General features: G+C 40.8%; 1 protein-coding gene across 1 annotated transcript in view; it reads right to left on the bottom strand.

The window, feature by feature from the left end:
• The window catches only part of cdkal1 (CDK5 regulatory subunit associated protein 1-like 1), a 224,192-nt gene that overhangs the window by 2,829 nt on the left and 198,706 nt on the right, over window positions 1-22,657 (bottom strand). Inside the window, exons 13-14 of the mRNA XM_028980453.1 lie at window positions 8,141-8,224; window positions 4,803-4,967 (exon numbers count right to left, since the gene is read on the bottom strand). Coding sequence (XP_028836286.1) covers window positions 4,803-4,967; window positions 8,141-8,224 — 249 coding nt within the window. The remainder of the gene's footprint in view (window positions 1-4,802; window positions 4,968-8,140; window positions 8,225-22,657) is intronic.

Consider the following 22,657-nt stretch of genomic DNA (forward strand, 5'->3'; position numbering starts at 1 on the left):
GTATATAACACACACACACAGAGACCCACACAGAGACCCACACGACTCAGGAAGACTGTGGTGTGGACCGCAGGAAGGGAGACGGAATGGTGGTGGCTCGTTTAATACATCAAGTTCTTGTTATTCAAGCACATCTGGGAGGATTAGTTGTGCCTCTCTGACCCCTGATCACTTCTATCAGCCGCCCATCACACCATCCCCACCCTTTTGCTCTCCTTGAATCCAGCCTCCTTGAATTTAGTTTGTGTTGAATGGAGCTGATTATTGGCTTGTTTCACTCACTCGCATTCACAGTTTCCTTCATAATCTTTCAGAAGAGTCCTTCCTGCTCACAATACTAACAATATATATTTTTTATATTTATTGGGATTTCTGTTAGCAGTGAGTCATGTGGAGAGGGGTAAACAAGCAGTCCACAGCCACCGAAGAACAGCAACAATGGTCTTATATTTGCTTTCTTCCAAGAGACATTATAAAAGAAAAATATTGTATATGTTCAACTGCATATTTTGCTTTGTGTCGCATGGAGCAGATTATTGGCTTGCTTCATTCGTTCACATTCACAGTTACTTTAACCTTCTTTCAGAGGACTCGTACCTGCCTACAATACAAATAAAAATATATTTCCTTTATATCAAGGTTACAAAGAAGTTTACAAATACTGCTATTCATTTAACATGCATGACCGTGGGAAATAAAAAAGGACTACTAAATATGCCTCTCAGATGGATGGGGGGGGGGGGGGGGGGGGGGGGGGTGTTCTACTTCAGAAAAATGTTTTTTTGGTGTCCTTGGACAGAAAAAAATGAAATTAACATCTTACTGAGAAACGGACTGCTTTTTACAGGTACACATACAGATCAGTCTGGGGCAGTGCTTATTAAATTATTCAGTGTTATTCACTGAATGTTACAACAAATTGATTTGTACGCAATCGCCAGCCGCCTTGACAACACACGCATGCACGAGGAGCAGCAACGCTCCACTTCAGTTTCAACAACAAAATTAGTTTTCTAGGCCATAAGGATATTTAAAATGCATGCCCATCTTGGTTGTACAAAATTAAAGGAGCCTTCAGAGAGTAGTAATTAGCAGGGACTGACCCATCAATTACAAACTAATTAGCATCAAGATCAGTAATTAATAAAAGAACAAATACAAGGCATAGCTGTGTACATAAAGTTCCATCCTAAGCGGGAAGGCCCAGAGGACTCAACATGGCACGGGTTTAAAATGCGAAAAAAGGGATCGATTTCTGGTAGCAGTGAGCCGTGCAGTGAGCCGTGCAGTGAGCCGTGCAGTGAGAGGTTAACCAGCAGTCACTGGAGCCACTGAACAGCTTCAGCGCGGTTTTATTTGTTTGCTTACATGAAACATTGTGAAAGAAGGAATTTGTATATGTACAGTGCATCCGGAATGTATTCACAGCAAATCCCTTTTGTCCACATTTGTCACACCTTATTGCAAAATGGATGCGATTGTTCGCTCAGAATACTACGCACAACATCCCATAATGACAACATGAAAAAAGTTTACTTTAGGTTTTGTCTAATTATTTAAAAATAAAAAACAGCCTTCACAGCCTTTGCCATGAAGCTCAAAATTAAGTTCAGGCACCTCCAGTTTACCATGATCATCCTTGATCATTCTGCTGCTTAACTGGAGTCCACTTGTGGATATAACAGTTGATTGGACATGATTTGGAAAGGGACACACCTGTCTATATAAGGTCCCACAGTTCATGCTTTGAAGGTTCCAAGCATGGTGGTGGCAGCATCATGCTGTGTGGATGTTTTTTTTAGCTGCAGGAACTGGGAGACTAGTCAGGACAGAGGGAAAAGGGACTGCAGCAAAGTACAGGGATATCCTGGTTCAGCAGGACAACGACCCAAAGCACACAGCTAAAATATCAAAGGAGTGGCTTCATGACAACTCTGATTGTCCTTGAGTGGCCCAGCCAGAGCCCAGACTTAAATCCAATTGAAGATCTCTGGAGAGGTTTTAATGGAGCTGATGGAGCTTGAGAGGAATGGGCCAAAGGATAGTTGTGCCAAGCCTGTGGCCTCATATTCAAAAAGACTCGAGGTTGTAATTGCTGCCAAAGGTGCACCGACAAAGTGTTGAGCAAAGGCTCAAAAACATATGTACATTTGATTTCTCAGTTTTTTCTAATAGTTAGTAAATTTGCCAAAACCTTATTTCATGCTGTCATTATAGGGTGTTGTGTGCAAAATTCTGAGGAAAAAATACTTTCTGGATACACAGTATACATATATATGTGTGTTCAATTCTACACTCCATGTTGTCTGCAAAAGCTCCATTAAACCGAAGATTGCTTGGATTATCTGAAAAAAGAATTCAGGAAAATGCGTATTATGTCCAAAGTTACTACAAAAAATAACCTAATTACCAAATAAAAACACATATTGTCACAAAGGGCTGAATTCAGATTGAATCGAATGACATTTGATGCCTGTGGTGCTGCGAGTAGGACTCCTTCGATTCCAACTCCAGTTTTATTCATGTTTGGTTCTGCCTCTTGCTGCTAACTGTCATCGTGGTTCTGGGGCAGCAGAACAATTTTTTTTTTTATCATCAGACTGCTCCACCACCCCTCCTCCATCCGTGAACCCCTCTATCATGACCAGCGGATCACAGCGTCTGTGTCCACAGTGAATGAGGTAAATGGGTCTGTGCTACAGCATTCATCAGAACTGGCAGTGCTGCTGATTCAGATTGAGATTAGAAATCCGATTTAAAAAGAAATGATAGCCTTCCAGTTCCATTTAGGACACTGTTTTCGAAATGGATCTTAGCGCAGAATTTTGCATGGAACTTGTTTGCTGATGTAAGACCAAAGACATCCTCAGGATTTAGATCAACAGAAAAAAAGCAATAGAACTGATTGGTTGTTATCTGTGGATACTAACTACCACTTTGTTACTGTGTACTAATTCCTGTCACCCCAAACACGATCTTTAATGATGGTTTTATAAACTGTTTAATGTGGGAGGAGCCTGATTATTGACAGTTGATGATTAAAATGTGCCTGTCAGCTATTGTTAAATATAGTTTATTTTTTTATGCACACCCTGAGGATGTTTTTTTTTAAGGAATATCAGGGTGGGTGGAGAATGAGAGCTGTATAAAAGAGGCAGGGAGGCCATGTCCAGGCTGGGTGTTCATTTTGGGCTGAACCTACGAACATGTTCCCCTGTGCTTGAAGAGAGAGGACATGAAACGGGGCTCAGAAATGTGATACACATTTTAATTTCACACCCCATCAGCTTTTACAACCAGCCTTTGCTCGTGAGGAGAGGAGGAAGGCTGTTCTGGTGGATGGGGTGGCCACATGTCCCACGGATGCATTCTCATGACATCATCCTTCAAAATTCCAGGGTGCCGACGTCTCCGTTTCAGGTGAGCGGCCCTGTGGAGTCTTTCATCTGCATCTTCCAGCCACTTTTTAACCACCCCCTACTCTCCCTGTGTTTTAATTGTCCTACTCATGGTAGAGAGCATGAGGGGAATCATTGTTTTGACCTCCACGTCTCTGTGGTAATTACACTTCATGCCTGAGGAGGTGAGGGAGCAGAGGCAGTTTCTCAGGCCTGTGGTTTAATGGCCGAATGGTGTAATGGGGTGTAAATGAAGCCTTAAGTACTATCTACCCGATAGAGGCCAGGCACTTAAACACTTAAGGCCTACGTTGCCCGTCAGGCTGCACAAAGGAGGCGGTGCAATTAGCTCAGTCCCCCCCACCACCCCCACCCCGCCCCTACGATGGAATGAAAGAGTCACGCAAATCTAAGGTGGGTGTAAATAAATCCCTAATTTCTGTTTATATCCCTTCACAGAAGTGTGTGGATGGGCGGATGGGATGAACACATTTTTACCAGCACCTTTTTCAAACTCTGATTTCCACGGACAAGCACATTTAAGGCCATCTGTTCGCTTTTGTTGAGGCAGGTAGCGGTTGAATAAAACCCAGTCGAGATGCTTGTCAGTGGTAAACATCAGGTGTCTTCAAGGCGACTTTTATTTAGCCGTTACTGTCAGACTGAATGCCAGATGCCTCCGATCAACATATGAGCAACAGCTGCTTTTGGGAAGGGGAGGCTTTTCAGCCTGTTGAATTCCTGGTTTGCATGTTAAAGCCATCGGCCAAATGGACGGTGGCATAAAATAAAATGTCAACTGATTTTCCAGTCTGGATTCCAACCTTATCAAATCCCGCTCCCATGTGGCTCCTACTAAAAGTCAACATCAGACTACTATTTTAGTGTTGTAGCGCCCATCCTTCAGTCCTTCACTGTTCAACGTTCTTTTTTAATTCTAACTAAAAGACATTTTCAGAAATACTGTTCAGAGAACAATAATTTTATACAGTTTACAGACTCATGCCAAAGTCTGAAACAAACACGTGTTACACCTCTCATGAAAATTCATTCTACATGCAGAACTGCTAACTAAAAACATTCCTCATAAAAGAAAGAAGAGTTGATATAATGAGAAAAGTGTGAATTTATTTTGAGAAATTCTGGATGAAGGATTTTGAGTATAAGATTATTATTTTTTTATTTTTTTTTTTTTTACAAAACTATAGACATTTTGTCATAAGGCCAGAAAACTGCACATAATTAAACAAAGGGTGAGTCTTCCACAAAAGAGATCTCTCTAGTAACTAGATCATTTTAAAGTGACAGGACTGTCCAAAATTTAAAACAACAGCACTGCAGCTTTAGGACTAGGATTCTAGGGAAAATAGAGGAACCATTCAGGAACATTAGATTTGCACTCACCTGGGTCAGTCCAGACACCTGACCTTTGAGGAGAGGTTGAGCAATGGAAGGGGTGAAGACTGGAGAGGCTGCAACAGGACGGCCCTTCATGTAGTGCTTGCCCGCCTCGTAAATGTCCACTTCGATCATCTTCCCCCTGAATTCAGAATTTTTTGGCACCAACACCTTAGAAGAAAACCGAGAAACAGCAAATAAAGAGAGGCAAGCCAGTGCTGGATGTTCTACACAATGAATTTAGTCTACTTGACCTCCTATTACACATTCTAATATGAGATTTCAAATCATGTACGTCGACAGTGGAAAACAAGTACTATTGGCATATATCATATGCTATGATATTTCAATGGCAATACCTCAACAGTGAAATGATGGGACTAAAAGATTACAGATTACAAGTTTTGAATCTGCAGAAAAAAAAAGACCTTGTCCAGCACATTCAGTGACATGGACAGCTTGATGAAATGGGGAAAAAAGGCATTTACTGAAATGCTTGGATTCTCATTTTAAGCCCTGTACTGAAACATCAACTATAACATCAACATGCCATTAGAAGTGTTATGGAGAACTGAACAATTGAACAAGATGCATGCATACATCTGAAAGAAGTGAAAGTGAAGTGATTGTCATTGTGAAACATCCCATCACCCTGAGTGAGCAGTGGGCAGCCATGACAGGTGCCCGGGGAGCAGTGTGTGGGGACGATACTTTGCTCAGTGGCACCTTGGCATCTCAGGATTCAAACCGGCAACCTTCTGAATTCCACTTCCTTAACCTCTAGGCCACCACTTCCCCAATTTGTGCTGGACTCGAACCCGCAGCCTTCCGCTTACGAGTCCGTCACGTTAACCATTAGGCCAATCTCTCCTGAAGATCAGACAACAAGCAAGCCTCACCCCAACTATAGATGCAAAACAGAATGTCCCTGGTAGAAGGCCAACTGAGTGTGTGTCCATCTGCACCAGTTTTTAATTCCCAACCCATCTTGTGGGACAAGGTTGACCTAGCAGGTAAGAAAGCGGCCACTAAGGTTCCCTTGAGCAAGGAACCCCATATGCGGTTATGAACATTGAACACATTGCATGCTGATGAAGCATCTGTAAAACACTTTGGCCCCAGGAAGGCTCTTCGGGTGGGAAAATGGATGACATGAAAAGAGTAAAATGATGATCTACAGGTCATTCTTTGGTAACTCAAAGAATCAAAGAGTTGTACATCCATTGAGATGAACTACACTTGCTCAGGCTCAGTGTGAGGGGTAGTTTTTCACTTCATTTCATTACATATATACAGTCATACCATGTTAGCTAACTAAGAAATTAAATATACGCTAAATGCCCTTCCAGAACCCCCCAAACGAACACAGCAGTGACAGCTGAAGATGAGGTTCTGTGCCATGAACATGTGGCATCGGGATGAAAGCCTGAGAGGAAGTGGCTAGATCAGACAGTCTTGTGATGGCACACAGATGTGATGAAGCAAGATCAAGGGAAATCAGTCGGAAAATGAAAATGATTGGTGATGAGAAAGACCACCCTGAATGTAACACAATAACTGGTTTCTGCATGAACAGCTCAAACTGAGAGCAACAAAAGACATTTTTACTGAACAAGTGTGTTAAACAATCTTGGTCATTGTTAAAATGCCTTGCAATAAGTACTCAGTGGAAGTTTGGACAGCTATCAGGATGTATTTGAAAGATGTATTGGTGGCCTAGTGGATAAGGAAACGGACCCATAATCAGCAGGTTGCCGACTGAGCAAAGCACCGTCCCCACACACTGCTCCCCGGGCGCCTGTCATGGCTGCCCACTGCTCACTAAGGATGATGGTTAAAAGCAAAGGACAACATTTCACTGCGTCACCGTGTGCTGTGCTGCAGTGTTTCACAATGACAAATCAGCTCACTCTATTTTAATTCACTCCATTCCTCAGGTGAAATTATGAGGTTCATGTTTATTTTATGCACTCTGATGTCCAAAGGATATTGTTCCAGTAGAGCTGGCCAATTGCTAGTCTTTTGGAGAGCAGCTCTTTGGTACTCTGCCTTAAAGCATGTTCAAGAACCCAGATGTTATCTGGCATGAGAGAGGCTTGCAGATATGTAGCTGTCACCCTAGGGCTGTTTGGCAGCGTTTTGACAAGGTGCCCTTGACTCCATCACACCCTCCCAGAGAAAGTTAAGATGGTGTAGAATATCTTAGATTTTATAAGCTCCAGTTGGGAGAAAATGAAAGTCCTTCTGAATCCTCCTTCACCAACCCAGAAAACGGCCTGAAATCTCTTTTCATTTTACTGTATCAGACCGTGCTTGACAGTGATGCACATTCTGTCCATCTTTGAAAGGCCACGTAACACATGTCTGAACCAACTGAACAAATACTAAAAGATACTATAAATGCTAAAGGCACAGAATGACAGGTGTTTTTATTCATGTCAACACTCAAATTTAATTGACACTTGATCATCTTTTCCTCAACACAGGCATCCACATTTGTATATGCATATTGCAGTTTTCAAATATTCACTGCAACCTGAACTTACCAAGATATTACCCAGAGGGGCTGCATGTGAGAATGCAACCATCTGAATTAGTTGCACCCAATAGTGCAAACATATGATTAGGCCAGAAGAAATATAATTTAGGTTAAAACAGTGCCACCCAAGCCATCTTGTGATGTGATGAGATCTGGTGATTTCTGCATCTGACGTCTCCTATCCTAATCAATGAATTTTGTGATGCATGAATGAATGAGAAAGTGAGGGCCCATGCAACAAAAGTAATCTAATATTAATAATAATTATTAATTTACTTAAATGAAGAAACCAATTTAAGGAATATTTCATATAGAAATACAGTAACAGCTTCTCAAAGCTTTGTTTTCCGACACTTAAAAGCACAGACTATACCCCAAAGGCATACATTTCAAACAGAAAAAAACTTCCTTTTAAAAGGTTTTACTTTCATCATGCCTGATGACGATGAAGACTATGATGAACAGAGGTCTAAATAGACTACATAGATTTATTTGATGCTGGAAAGGAAGAATTTTTTTGTGGATTGTGGCAGCTGGTAGTGTTTGTAGATAAGAGTTATCAGACAGCAAACTGACAGCTGCAGGGATCCACGGGAACCCCCAGGACCCTAAACTTGTACAGAGCAGAAACTCTAAAAACTCTGTCAAGCAATAACTAATCATCCAATGACATTATTGTTATTATTTATTGATTCCATAAGCATTAGATCATCTGTCTTTCATTCATCCACGGGAACAATACATTGTTAATGTAGTTATATTTACACCTTTACATAAATGAGCACAGCAGGACAGATGGTCTCACCTGTTCGTAAAACTTATTGTGGGCTACATAGAACTTGGCATCAAAGGACTCCTCAGTAACGAGAACGTGCTGCCTTTCACCCACCTGCAAGAAGGGAAGGAGAAATCAACATGGACCAAGTGTACATGAGCAGATTCAAATCATGTTACGCCATGTAAACAAAGTTATTGTGCAATTAACTGTCCTGAGCTATCCGGCTGAACATTCTTATTCATGCAGGTTAACTGAGAAAGACATATTTTAAAATGAATAATAAAATAATGCAGGTCCCAAGCCAGGGGAAATGGGCAGCGTTGTGTCAGTACATTTTTTGCCAAATCAATTGTGCGTACAGCAAGAGCGGTTGATTCACCGTGGCGACCCCTAATGGGAGCAGATGAAGGAGGAAAAAAATTCAATTATGATGGTACAGTTAGCCTGTTTTGTCCAATGACTCATCAAAAAAACATTTTTTACATACACAGAAGAAACTGTCTAGTTAATTGGGATGAAGAACTAGCCAGTTTATAGAAATAACAAAACAAAATTAATGTATGAATTAGAGTAGATTGAACATAATTTCATTAATACTGACACACACACACACACACATAGTAACAGTTAAAGTTTGGAAATGCCTTCTCATTCAGCAGTCTTTTTCCTCTACATTGTAACTTAATATGAAAGCCAAACTATGAAGGAACAAATATGGAATTATGTAGTAAACAATAAAAGTGTTGAACAAATCAGTATATGCTTTATATTTTTAATTCTTCAAAGTAGCCATCTTTTTTTTTGACCGCTTTGCACACTCTGGGCATTCTCTGGGATGTTGAGCACTTGTTGGTGGCTTTGCCTTCACTCTGTGGTCTAAGGCATCCTAAACTATCTCAATTGGGTTTACGTCACATAAATGTTGAGTTCAGGTCATCTGATGCAGCACTCCACCACTCTCTTCTTGGTCAAATAGCCCTTACATAGCCTCTTGTTTCATACTTCATGGAGGGAACCATACAATCCACTCACCATTTCAACGTTTCACAAAGACACAGCGAGTGAAACCAAAAATTTCAAGTTGGGACCTGTCAGACCAAAGGACACATTTCCATTGGTCTAATGTCCATTTCTTGGCCCAAGCAACGCTATTCTTTTTGTTGTTCTTCCTCAAAAATGTTCTCCTTTGCAGCAAATCGACCATGAAAGCCTCATTCAAGCCATCTCCTCGGAGTAATGTTGAGATGTCTGCTACTTGAATAAATACTCAGTGATGTACTTATGTGGGCTCTAATCTGAGGTGCTTTTGACATCTCATGAATTTATCATGCACACAGCAGAGGTAACTCTTGGTCTTCCATTCCTGGGTCAGTCCTCATGAGAGCCAGTTTCATCCTAGCTTTTGATGGTCTTTGCAATGCCACTTCAGGATAAGTCGGGAGTTCTTGAAATTTTATGGATTGACTGACCTTCGTGTCTTAAAGTAATGATGGACTGTCACTCTTCATTTAGTTGAGTGGTTCTTACCATAACATGGATTAGAACAATAGTCAAATAGGGCTGTTCCCTGTATAGACCTTTGTACCAACCCTACCTCTGCACAACAGAACTGATGGTCTCAAACACTTTAAGAAGGCAAAGAATTGAAAATGGCACACCTGGCAACTGAAAACCAGGAGGACCTGGAATGGGCTGCCCAGACTGTGTCCACAGTGTGAATGCCCAGAGTTTGCAAAGCATACTTCAAAGCAAAAGATAGCTACTTTGATCTAAAACGTAAAACATATTCCCATTTGTTAAACACTTTTTTTTTCTACAAAATTCCATATGCGTTCTTCATAGTTTGGAGGTAATCGGTATTCATTTGCAAAGTAGAAAATAAGATAAAGAAAAAAAAAAGTTTGAATGGTACAATGTGTGTATGTATGTGAAGGGCCTATGATTTCTGTGATGCGTAAAATGTGGAAGAAATCGTGGCATTGAACAGATAATTCATAATCCGCTATGAAACACGGAATATTGTTTAATTCGCATTTCTGGCCACTGCAGCCCACTACATGTGTTTCTGGTTGAGGCGGAACTTTCGAACACACCAACGCATTGTAAACGAACGATGGCAAAGAGGCTGTCAGTGCCGAATCTGGACCACTTGCCCGATTAGTTATGTGCATGCACGTGCATACACTGTGTATGCAAAGTGGGCACAACTCCACATGTTTATTTATTAGATACGTTTTTTATGTTGAGGTCAAATGTCAAGCACTTTTATTTTACAAATGGAGGAATGCGCAATATTGTAAGATAGTTGTTTGCATGAAATGGACATATTATTTACATGTAAATGGTTTACAAAAGCAAACAGTAAAGGCCCAATCACTTTGTTGAACAATGATTAAATGTAATTTGCAGGTTATTTTTTCCCCACCCACTCAATAATCACATAGTTTTTAGGAGAACAAATATTTTTATAACGGAAAACATGGCATTTAAGGAAAAATAAAATGGATTTCATAGGGCCCTATGTGTGTGTGTGTGTGTGTGTGTGTGAGAGTGTGTGTGTGTGTGTGTATATATATATACATTTTGCTGACCTGTTCTGACCTTAACATGTATTACCGCTACATTAAACCACCAAATGTGAAAGCACTGATTGTGAAATCTGGTGTGTGTGATCTATAGTGTACAGTGAATAACTGTTTCCACATTTTACAGCCTTATTCCAAAATGGATTTAAGTAATTGTTTCAACAGAATTTTACACACAACACCTCATAATTACAACAAATAAAGAAAACTGAGAAAGCACATAAATATTCACAGCCTTTGCCATTAAGCTCAAAATTGAGCTCAGGTTCATCCTGTTTCCCCTGATCATCCTTGAGATGTTTCTGCAACTTAATTGGAGTCCTGCTGTGTAAAAAACAGTTGATTGAACATGATTTGGAAAGGGACAGGCCTGTCTATACAGTTGAGAGTTCATGTCAGAGGACGAACCAAGCATGAAGTCAAAGGAATTGTCTGTAGAGCTGTGAGACAGGATTGTCTCAAGGTACAAATCTGGGGAAGGTTAGAGAAAATCTTCTGCTGTTATTTTATTTAATACATTTGCCAAAACGTTTTACATTCATTATGGGGTGTTGTGTGTACAAAAATATATATATTTAATCCATTTTGAAATATGCACATTTTGTCAGGCAGTTTTCCGTCATTAAACAAGAGAATCAGTAGAACATTCCAATCCACCAGCATAATGTTGTGCTGATCTCCCTCTGACCCATTCAGGAGTGATGTCGTTCTGCACTGTGTTCTGACACCATTCTAATCATGACCAGTTTGGTACAATTCAAAAATGTGTGTGTCAGTAGCTCATCGCAGATCTGCAGGGATGATGTGTAATGAAACAGATAACAACAGTGAATAAAAGAAAAAAACGCAGTTGACAAAACCGGTACAACTCTGTTTCATGAGGCCTTCATTCCATGTGACAGTGCATAAAGGAACCATCTCCAGAGAGCTTGGAGGGCTGGGGATGCAGCGTAACACATGAGGCTGCACCATTGTATACCCAGATGTGTTATTCATGCTTATTTACAAAACCCACACCTTGAACCAGAGCCAAGCTCCCATCCTATTCTGCAGATATATGTCTGCCCTTCAACTGATTTTGAAAAGATGGGATAAGTGAAGGCCACAGAGCAGGCACATGGCTTTCATATGCGAGAGAAGAAGAAAAAAAAAAATCATGCGAGCTTCTACCTCACCTTATACAAATTTCCCTCACAAAAAAGTTAACAGAGTACAGAAATGTATTGGATTAAACAGAAAACACAAAATTAGACTAATGCATGTGGCTGTTTCAAGAAATTAATTTTCAGCAGTTTACACAGGCAAGGTCAGGCAATGAAATAAATATCAACCATCAAATTCTCTTTTTGTGTCTTCACGAACACTAACCACTTTCAAACACATCCAAGTACTACATATATCGTATTTTCACTACTTGTAGGTCTATAAGACGTGTATGTAATGAATACAATGAAAGTGTTTTTTTTATATATATAAATAAAGTAGAGACAACACAGAACATGAGACTTGATCTTTCTTAGGATCATTAACAAACTGCCTGGGAGCCCTGAATTTGCTTAAGTCATCATCAGAAGGTGGTCACAAGGTCAATATGATCACATGCATTCATAGTCTTTAGAAATGGATCAAAAGAATGAACTCCAGATAATTAGAAACTAAATGAAGACATATGACGCATCTTATAGCTTTTTCCATGTTGTATGATGTCTTGCCATTGCCTTGACAAAGACAAAAGGGATTAAGGGATGATTAAAACATGTCAAAACAGTAGAGGAAAAAAAAATGAAGCAATTAAGCAAAAGTGAACTCGACTGGCACACATTAATCCTTAGGTTAGACCAGAAAATGGAAATTCTGCTTTAAGCACATCAGAAATTAATCTGAAATTAAAATGAAAATGTAACACATCATCTATGGTAACAGCATGTGTTTTCACACTTTGCCATGCAGATATTAAGAAACCCTCTTCTAGAAGACATAAGAACTGATGATGCACAATACTCAAGAACTGTAGTTTGCAAGAATATTACCAAATCGGAAAAATTTCCCAGACAGAAGCAGATATGGTAATGTGTGTTGCTTAAGCTCAACAGAATTAATTGCCCATTTGTTCCCTGCAGCCAGAAGCTCCCTTAATTGTTGAGGAGTTTGGGTGTTTTCCACGCCTTTTCTGGTCCCGCACATCTGACTAGCTGTCAATATGAGCCAAATATCAAAACACATGTCAGGAATAGATATGCAACCAAAACAAGAGCCTCGGGGAAGAGTGCAGTGGTTGAAGGAGGCAGGGGAGGTGAGATCTTGACCAGCAAAAACGCTGCGGGCCGCTAAGCCCTGATATGCCGAGGGAGAGACGGAGGGATGGGTGGCGCGGCTCAGCTCTAATAGTCCCTCATCAGCATAACAAAAGAGAAGAGAGCTTGACAGACTCTCACACTGGCCAGGACATCTCATTACAGACAGCTGAATAACAATTATCCCCCGACGCCCCCAAAAGCAAAGAACATTGGCAGGCGTCTATAAGCAAGAGTGTGTTTTTGTGTGTGTGGACACCACATTGAGAGTCTCTGCCAGTTCAGTAATGCTTTCTTGGCTCGTCCTATCGGTCCACTTTGTGTTGTTACAGCTGCTCTGCAGAGTGACACTGAGCAGACAGGCAGAGACGAAGACTGAAACACAGCAAGAGATTTTTATGAGACTTCATCCTCCTGCCAACCAAAATACTGAAAAAAAAAAAAAAAAAAGTGGAAAAAGAGACTTGGATGCAGAATTCAAAACAGTATAAGTTCCTGCACGGCTGTCTTGAATACAGAAATACAGCAAATCAGGTTCCTGTTCCTCAACTGGGCCAGCAAGTCCTGTTACAATTCATGATTTGTTCATACATTCTCATGAAGTGCAGTGAAAATGCTGTCAGCCTGCATAGCTCAAGTGTCCTTAGCTGTTTAGAAGCACGAAGTACAGGAACATTCCTGTCCTCTGCAGCACTGGCTGTTCCTGGGACGTATTTAGCACCAAGCTGAAGGACTTGCAAAAAAGAATAAAATAAACAAAAACCTGCAGCTTCATATACATTGGATTCAAGTACCAGAACAATGGATTCTAATACAGCACACACTCGGCCGGCAGCATCTACAAATGTATGACAGTGATTTGATTTTAACTTTCACAGAAAATTGTAACTAAAAATAGCCTATCAATTGTTTTATACTATCAAAATGTCACCAGAAACTGTGGACACCGAATTGTAAACAGAAATAAATACATTACGCCGAGTCTTAAGGGTGTAACAAGTACAGGTTCCGTTTATTTGTCACATACAGTGGGTATGGAAAGTATTCAGACGGATGGAAAAACATTTATTAAGATTTATTAACAAAGAAAAACTGAAATATCACATGGTCCTAAGTATTCAGACTCTTCTCAGTATTTAGTAGAATCTGAACAAGTTTTTCACACCTGGATTTTGGGATCCTCTGCCATTCCTTTCTGTAGCCTATTTCAGGTCTCTCCAGAGATGCTCAGATGGGCACTTAGGGTCATTGTCTTGTTGGAAGGTAAACTTTTGGCTCAGTCTGAGGTCCTGAGAACTCTCTGGAGAAGGTTTTTGTTCAGTTTTTGTCGCATTGATCTTTCCCTTGATTGCAACCAGTCATCCTGTTCTTGCAGCTGCAAAACACCCCCACAGCATGATGCTGCCACCACCATGCTTCACTGTTGGGACTGTATTGGACAGGTGATGAGCAGTGCCTGGATTTCTCCACACATTCCACTTAGAATTAAAGCCAGAACATTCTATCTTGGTCTCATCAGACCAGAGAATCATATTTCTCACCATCTTGGAGTCCTTTAGATGTTTTTTAGTAAACTCAATGCAAGCTTTCATGTGCACTGAGGAGAGGTTTATGTCGGGCAACTCTGCCATAAAGTCCTGTCTGGTGGAGGACTGCGGTGATGGTTGACTTTCTACAACTTTCTCCCATCTCCCGACTGAATCTCTGGAGCTCAGCCACAGTGATCTTTGGGTTCTTCTTTACCTCTCTCACCAAGGCTCTTCTGCCCCGATAGCTCAGTTTGGCCAGACGGCCAGCTCTAGGAAGGGTTCTGCTTGTCCCAAATGTCTTCCATTTAAGGATTATGGAGGCCACTGTCTCTTAGGAACTTTAAGTACAGCAGAATTTTTTTTGCAACCTTGGCCAGATCTGTGCCTTGCCACAATTCTGTCCCTGAGTTCATCATGGAGATCCTTTGACGTCATGATTCTCATTTGCTCTGACATGCATAGTGAGCTGTATGGTCTTATATAGACAGGCATGTGGCTTTCGTAATCAAGTCCAATCAGTATAATCAAACACAGCTAGACTTAAATGAAGGTGTAGAACCATCTCAAGGATGATCAGAAGAAATGGTCAGCACCTGAGTTAAATATATGAGTCACAGCAAGGGGTCTGAATACTTAGGACCATGTGATATATTTCATTATATATTGACAGTATTGAGAGTTTTGAGTGTATTTATTTCAATAAAAACAAAATTTGTATATAATAATTTGTGTCACAAAAAAAACAGAGTTGAGTTTATATAAAATTATACAAAATAACTACAAAGTGTATTTTATTATTAGTATCTATTTTTCACTTATCCTGTGAAATGAGTGAATACCATTTATACAGCAGCTATCTACCCAAGCAACAGACATTCGACCCTCGCACACTGTCACCCATAGAGTCACATCCAGTCCTACAGGGATGTTGAAAAAACTAAAACCAGTAGGGATGTCTGTGCTCTGGCATTATGGGTATTTTTCCTCTCTCTCACAATGACAGGAGATTGAAATGCTGTCGTAGTAACCCCTTCACACTGTGAAAATTAACATGCTAGCTGTTGTACTTGTCATCACAAATTGCGACAGTCAGGGGGTTGAGTGGCCGCAGCACAGATGCTGAATGAAAAAACAATTTAATCAAGTCCTGTCATTCAAGAATGGCAAACATTAATGCCAATCTAAAAAAAAAAAAAAAAAAAAAAAAAACAGCAGTAGGCACTAGTAAAACCCACGAGCATAAGTAGAACGCAAATCATAATTCGCAGGTGCTGGAAGCTCTAACTGCTCTCTTCCTGCAGCAGACATCATACGACAGTTTGTAGTCACAGGAAGAGTAACGACCAAAGAGCGCTAACGACCACCCTGACTACACTTCCTGTTTCCTGGACAGAGATTCAGGACAAAGCTGTAAATCTCTCCCCCCCCCCCCCACAAAAAATAGAAAAATCAAAAGGAGGATGAGCCACTGGGTACTGGGCTGCAGCTCCTCTTTATTCTCTTTTCCTGTAAAAGAATCCGCGGACAGAGAAACATAAAAAGAGACAAAATTCCCTCCCTTCTCCCATTCAGTAGACAATTTAATGACTCCGCAGTGTGTTGTGCACACTGCACTGAAAGTGCAAAGAAGCTATTAATCTGCCGGCCAAGGTGCTTGCCAGGACCCCGGCGTCACAGAATGGGGACAGCAGTGACACGGTGTTCAGTCACCACAATAACGAATGCCGTCACTGGCACATGCAATACCAGCATCACCGCTCGCTCAGCAGTGCAGGTCCACAGCGAGCGCATTAAACTCTGCATCATGCCATATGACTAATGGACTCCTCGCCGTGCACGGGGAGGCCATGGCTCCTCAATTTCAACCTTTTCTTTCTCTTTCATTTCATCTGTATATTGTCTGTAAATAAGCCACAACCTTGAGTGTGTTAAGATACAGACCACTATGTCATCAAAAAAATCATTTGCAGTTGTTTGTAGTGGAATGCTGATGGACAAAGCTTTGTTAGATATGTCACAACTGCAGAAAAGCACGTGACACATCAAATTTGACTAACATCTGAAGAATCTATCGAAAAACGGATCCTCAAAAACGATGCAGCAACTGAACAAGAAGATACTGTTTTAGAATTCTGAACATTTCTGTTTGACTATGCTGCTTCAGTTTCAATTACCAGCCACCACCCACGTGAACTAATGGATAATCTGCTACAGAGGGATGCCTATTTTTGATTAGGCAGAATTGTCAATTAGGAGGGCAGCAGCTTGTTTGGCAGCAGAAAGCGTGTTATGGGCTGGGACCCACACAGACAAGTAAATGGGTTTTTACATCATTTGAATATTCAGTTGCCACCTCCCCCAAACCACCAGCCTTCCTGTTGTGGTACCCTGGATTTGCTCAACTGACTCTGCATAAATTAACTCTATATCTCCTGTTTAAACAAGAAAAATGTCATCCCACTTATGGCATGGAAATCAGGGTGCTGGGCCAGCCCGTGCAGATGCAGGGATGAAAGGAGCAGAGCGGGGAACGCGAGGTGCCCTCGCATGATCTGTGTGTATATTGGCAATCGGAAAGGGGAGTGTGGTCTGGCATATGTGGCTAAGGGCTGGCATATGACTGAATGAAAGCAATATCACCAAGGGCCTGCCTGCGAACCAAAAAGCGAGTTTCATTAAACATGATGAATGCAGTGGAGGCCTGGTGGTGATATAATGTTTCTGCAGCTGTTTTAAACACTGCCAACCATACAGCTGCCACTGTCATCACCAGAGTCCAATAAAAAAAAACAAAAAAAAAACCACAATAATCAGCAAACTTAATACACACTGTTTCAAATACATACACAATGGCATTCACACCATTTATTTCAATCAAACCCAAGCCAGTCACTGATTTCCTGAGTTTGATCTTAGGGTACAGTGGGTACAGAAAGTATTCAGAGCCCCTTAAATTATTCACTCTTGTTATATTGAAGTCATTTGGTAAAATCTAAGTTAATTTTTTCCTCATTAATGTACACACAGCACCCCATATTGACACAGACAAAAAACTGAAATATCACATCTAAGTATTCAGACCCTTTTCTGTATATTGTTTGATTTTAATGTAATCTGCATAAGTGAGAATTTAATTCTATATTTTCTTATCTGGGTTTTACTAGGGCTGTCAAAAATTAAGTGTTAATCGTTACAATTTATTCTGTTAAAATAATTTAATACAGCTGTGTTTTATGGGTCTGTGTGGATCTGACCTATGACATAAGCAAAAGCAAAATAAAAATATTTAAACATACATAGTACTTTGCTCACAGTATTTTTGGGTGAGTCACATAAAATTTTGATACATTTTATTAATCAAAAAGTTATCTGATGGAACAACTAAGGAAACAAAAAGATTTTGCAGTAAATGATTTACTCTAAGAGTCTGCAGGGGTTTTTATTTAAAATAAATGACCAGGCCATCTCTGTAAGGAGTTACCAAACCACTATAGATTGGTAGTATGAACATATATATAGTATAGACTATAGACAGCTAGATTAGTGTAAGGAAATTATATCATGAAAGACAATGAGGGCATTCTTCATCTCCATTCACGCGTAATGCTCAGTCTTGGTCCAAGTGTTGTTACCCGGCGCTCCAAAAGCCATGCAGACAACTGGCAGTCTGAATACATGATTCTAGTTAATACATCACAAACTGGAATAGAAATTAAAGTATTGTCAAGTGTTATTATTATACTAGTTTCTGCATAAGAATGTTTTTACATTGGCTTGAGATAGCCCTAGATCATTACTATTTTCCTCTGCGCAGCATAAGTTGCCAAGAATCATAAAAGGACAATGATCTTCATCTTGGCAGGGATGTGAATTTCTTCTTCATACAATATCGTCTCTAATTAGATCTGTGCACATTCCTGCTCAAGAGCTATTTCACTATTTAGCACCCGAAATACACTTAAAAACTATTTAAAAAATGGTTCCAAATCTTACAAGTAAAAAGCAACATTTCATCTGAGCAAAAATAGTCCCAAGCTAGACCATTCCACAGGTTCTGCATGACAAAATGGCCTTTCCAAGAGCCAGTTGACTGATGCTGGGAGATGAAATTCATCAGCAGATGCCTGAGTTTGTGCCAAAATATCTTCATTTGTGCATCTATGCTGAGTATTGGTCCATAAGCATGATTCACAGTATGCATGGTGGACGACCAGCAAGGAGCTGCTTGAACCATGGGCAGAACAAAAAGAGATGACTGGCATCCAACCCACAGCCATCATAAGAGGAGGATTCCATATATCCACTATAGATGGTGCTTTTCTGAGGGAAAAAAATAATCCCCCTTCTCCTGCCCATCACACCGCTCACATACAGTGACTTAAGTAAGAAGATTATGGCAGTAATAGCACGAGCTGGTATCTAAACTCATTAATCCTCTAATCCTGCAATAACTGGTGAATCAAAAACCAACATTTAGCTGCCTGACACACTTATGAGTTTGGGAAAAGGAGGGTTGAATGCCACCATGAGGCCAGAGTAATTTTATAATAGATATGTGCCCATCACTGTCTATTTGCAGGCAACAGCTCAGAAGCAGTTACCTCTAGAGTCTGAGTCTCCACACAGACATTAAGCATGAGGCTGTTTCCATGATGGAGAAGCTGTGGGCTTTTGGCTGACATTTATGCAATGAACACCAGGTAGACAAGTGGCTGATGGGAGTAAAATCTCTTTAAAACCATGACTCAGCAGTTAAGTGAGTGTATAATGCATTACAAATGCTGTTCCTCTGAAACATTTAACCTGCTGACCTTCTCCTCCAGGCCGCTGCTGACTCATGGTGCTGTGCTGAAGCGGTCAGAGCTCGAACTGGCAACTAGTCAGCATGAACGCTAATCTGCAGGAGCCATGGGAGAGAGTGCATGGGGCTGAGGATCCACCACAGTGAGACAAGCCTTTCTTTTTTGGATTGGTTTTTGTAAGTCAGAAGAATTGACTTTAACCCAAGGATTTTCAAAGCAAACGATTAGCTGCTTTAGGGTGGGAGACTGCCGTATCTAGCCACAAACTGCAACAGCAAGATATAGAATAACATGTGACATATTTGTTGGGATGGACGCTGAGTTTAAAATATAAGGACTGTGGAGAATGTTGGTAGTAGCTGGTAGCATAATTTACCACTGACTTCATATCAGTGTTCTGTCTGGGTGTTCACTGTAAAACATGACCCTTGTCATGTGTGACCCTTGATTACTCTGTCATACAATGAACATGAGGATTCTGCGTATGTTATTCACTCTGGAGCAAAAGTACATGTAGAGTGCATCCAGAAGGTATGCACAGCGCATGACTTTTTCCACATTTTATTATGCTACAGCCTTATTCCAAAATTGATGTGTGTTTAGGCTTGTTGTACTGCTGAAAGATGAACTGTTGTCCCAGTCTCAAGATGTCTCTATACATTGCAGCAGTCATATTTCCCTCTATCCTGACTAGTCTCCCAGTTCCTGCAGTTGAAAAACCTCCCCACAGCATAATGCTGCTACCACCATGCTTTACTGTAGGGATGGTATTGGTCTGGTAATGAACTTGGTTTGTATGTCCAATCAATTGTCCACAGCTAGACTCCCAATTAAGCTGCAGAAACATCTCAAGGAAGATCGGGCGAAACAGGATGCACCTGAGCTCAATTTTGAGCTTTAATACTCATGTACATGTGCTCTCTCAGTTTTATGTTGTCATTAGGGGGTGTTGTGTGCAGACTATACATTTAATCCATTTTGGAATAAGGCTGCAACATAACAAAATGTTGAAAAAGCAATGTGCTGTGAATGCTGTCATTCTGAACAGAGAGTATATTGAGAAATTTAAATAAAATAATCTGACACTTCCTGTCACTTGGATGCTTCAAGGAGGTGGTGGAGGCCAGTGTTTAGTCATTGTGTGATGGCACAAGGAACATTTGTTGTTGGGATTCTTGGGTGGAAATGTATGGATAATTGATATCTGGAGTGCTGTGTAGTTATGTGTGGGAGTCGTGTGTCTTTTTGGTGGGTTTTCAGGCCATATTGGCAGACTAACTAGACAAAACTGACAAAATTGAAGTCAAATCTATTTTTTGTATGAGTGGTAGTGGTACTGGTTAAATGAACACATTCCCAAGACATTTAAGAAGGATTCCATGCCATGTCCTTAGAAAGAAATTTTAAGTAGAAAAGAATTATGAACAAATTTTGCTATAGGTATTAGTTGTGTAATGTACTAAAAATGGTCAAAACTTATGCTTTGAAAAATACTAAACAAATATCCAAAACATGTTTTCCTTCACATTTGAGTAGATTCAATGAAAACAGTGTAAACTGTTTAAGCTCAATGCTAAAGAAACTAAACAGAACACACAAAAGTTTGTTATTGAGAAAATATAGTATTCATAACTGCTTAAATCCTGACCTGATCCAATCATCTTTTAGAGAGCGCCATGTAGCTCCATGTTGAACTAAATGAAGAGTCAGTACGCTCTGCTCTTGTAGGGCTGTTGCTGTTATGTTGGCAAGAATACTCTGAATAAAAAGAAATACACTGTGCATGGCTGTTTTCAACTCTTCCCTCCGACAAACCAATCCTAAGGAGTAAACACCTCCATCCTGATCAGCACATCCCAAAAAATCCTTTCACTCTGCACCAACAGCTAAATCAGGAGCATTACAAAGTCAAAATAAGAAGCGCTGCTAGCTCTTCATTAATCTTTTCCTTTTTCACCAGACGCCTGCATTCTCTCTGAGCACCTCCTCCCTGCCAAAAAAAAAAAAAGCGAGCACTGTTTTTCTTCTCCGTTCTCCTCTTTCATCCGCCTCTTCCCCCTGCTCCCATCATCCCACTGTCAGGATTAGAGGAGCGGATGGATGGATGAATGGATAGAGGTGTGAGGTACGGGGTTGGCGAGGAGTTGCCCTTTAAGCAAAGTAAAAGAGTGTTTTCTCATGTTCTGCAGGTAACGGCAGGGCATGAGCGCTTTTACGAGGATTATAACCATCACTCCTGTTCACTCGATAAACACAAAAAAGATGAGATGGGAGGCAGGAGGAAGCGAGAGCATGCAGGGAAAACGTGTTTATTCCCCATTTGGAGTAGAAACACTGCAGAGTAATGTAGCTTCATCAGACGAGTCCATCATATACTCATGGCAGACATCCGTTAAGCACTCATCAGTTCCTGCTAATTAGGCTAACTAAGCAGATCACAGTCATCTTTAATCAAAAGTCCTGCGCTTACGAGCGGGGAAACTGAGCGCATGCTGGAGTGGGATTGGCCTCAGACGTGCCTGCTGGTGGTCATTCCTCATTTATGACATCACAGATGCGGGGAGAGGAGCGGGCCCGAGGCCACGCTCCAATCCCGACTCCCGACGTTCTTCAACATGAAGGCGTCCGCTGCTCTCCGGGCGTGCAGATCAGTGCAGGGACTTTTCACAGGCGATGCTATAAATCACCTATTGATCTCCAGATAGAGACGCCAAGGATGCCCCGCTCGATGTGTGTGTGTTTCCTTTCATCTCGCTGTTCAAACGGAGCTCTTTGAAGACGAAGGCTGAGGACAACTAATAAAACACGTTTGGGCCATTTTTTTACTCTGCGTGTGCTCCAGCATGATGGTCATGAACCCAAATAAATAGGGAAAAAAGACGAAAAGTACAAACAGTCTTTGGGTATTTACTTTTATGGCATTTAGCAGATTCCCTTATCCAGAGCGTCTTACAATGAGTAGTAACATGGACAGTCCCATTGAGCATGTGTCTTGCTCATGGACACAATGGCTGGGTTTGAATATGTGACTTTAGGTCACAGATTTAGGTCTTTAGGTTCACATAGGCGAATGTCTTAGCCAATGCACTAATATCCCCCCATGTTCAATTTCCATGATGTAGACTGCAGCCCAGGACTAAAAAATGTATACAGAAAGCTACTTCACAGTAATTCTTTATACGATAACCACCGTACCAGCGGACAAAATTTCCCACCAAGCACCTGAGAGAGAGCTGCCAACAATACTCCTGATTTATGAGATTGCTGCCATTATTTGCTATTTGGCTCTTAAACATCCCCACTGAACATCCTCACCAAAGTAGCTCCCACTGAG

This window comes from Denticeps clupeoides, chromosome 5 (genome assembly GCF_900700375.1).
Source record: "Denticeps clupeoides chromosome 5, fDenClu1.1, whole genome shotgun sequence".
Classification (NCBI taxonomy): Eukaryota; Metazoa; Chordata; class Actinopteri; order Clupeiformes; family Denticipitidae; genus Denticeps; species Denticeps clupeoides.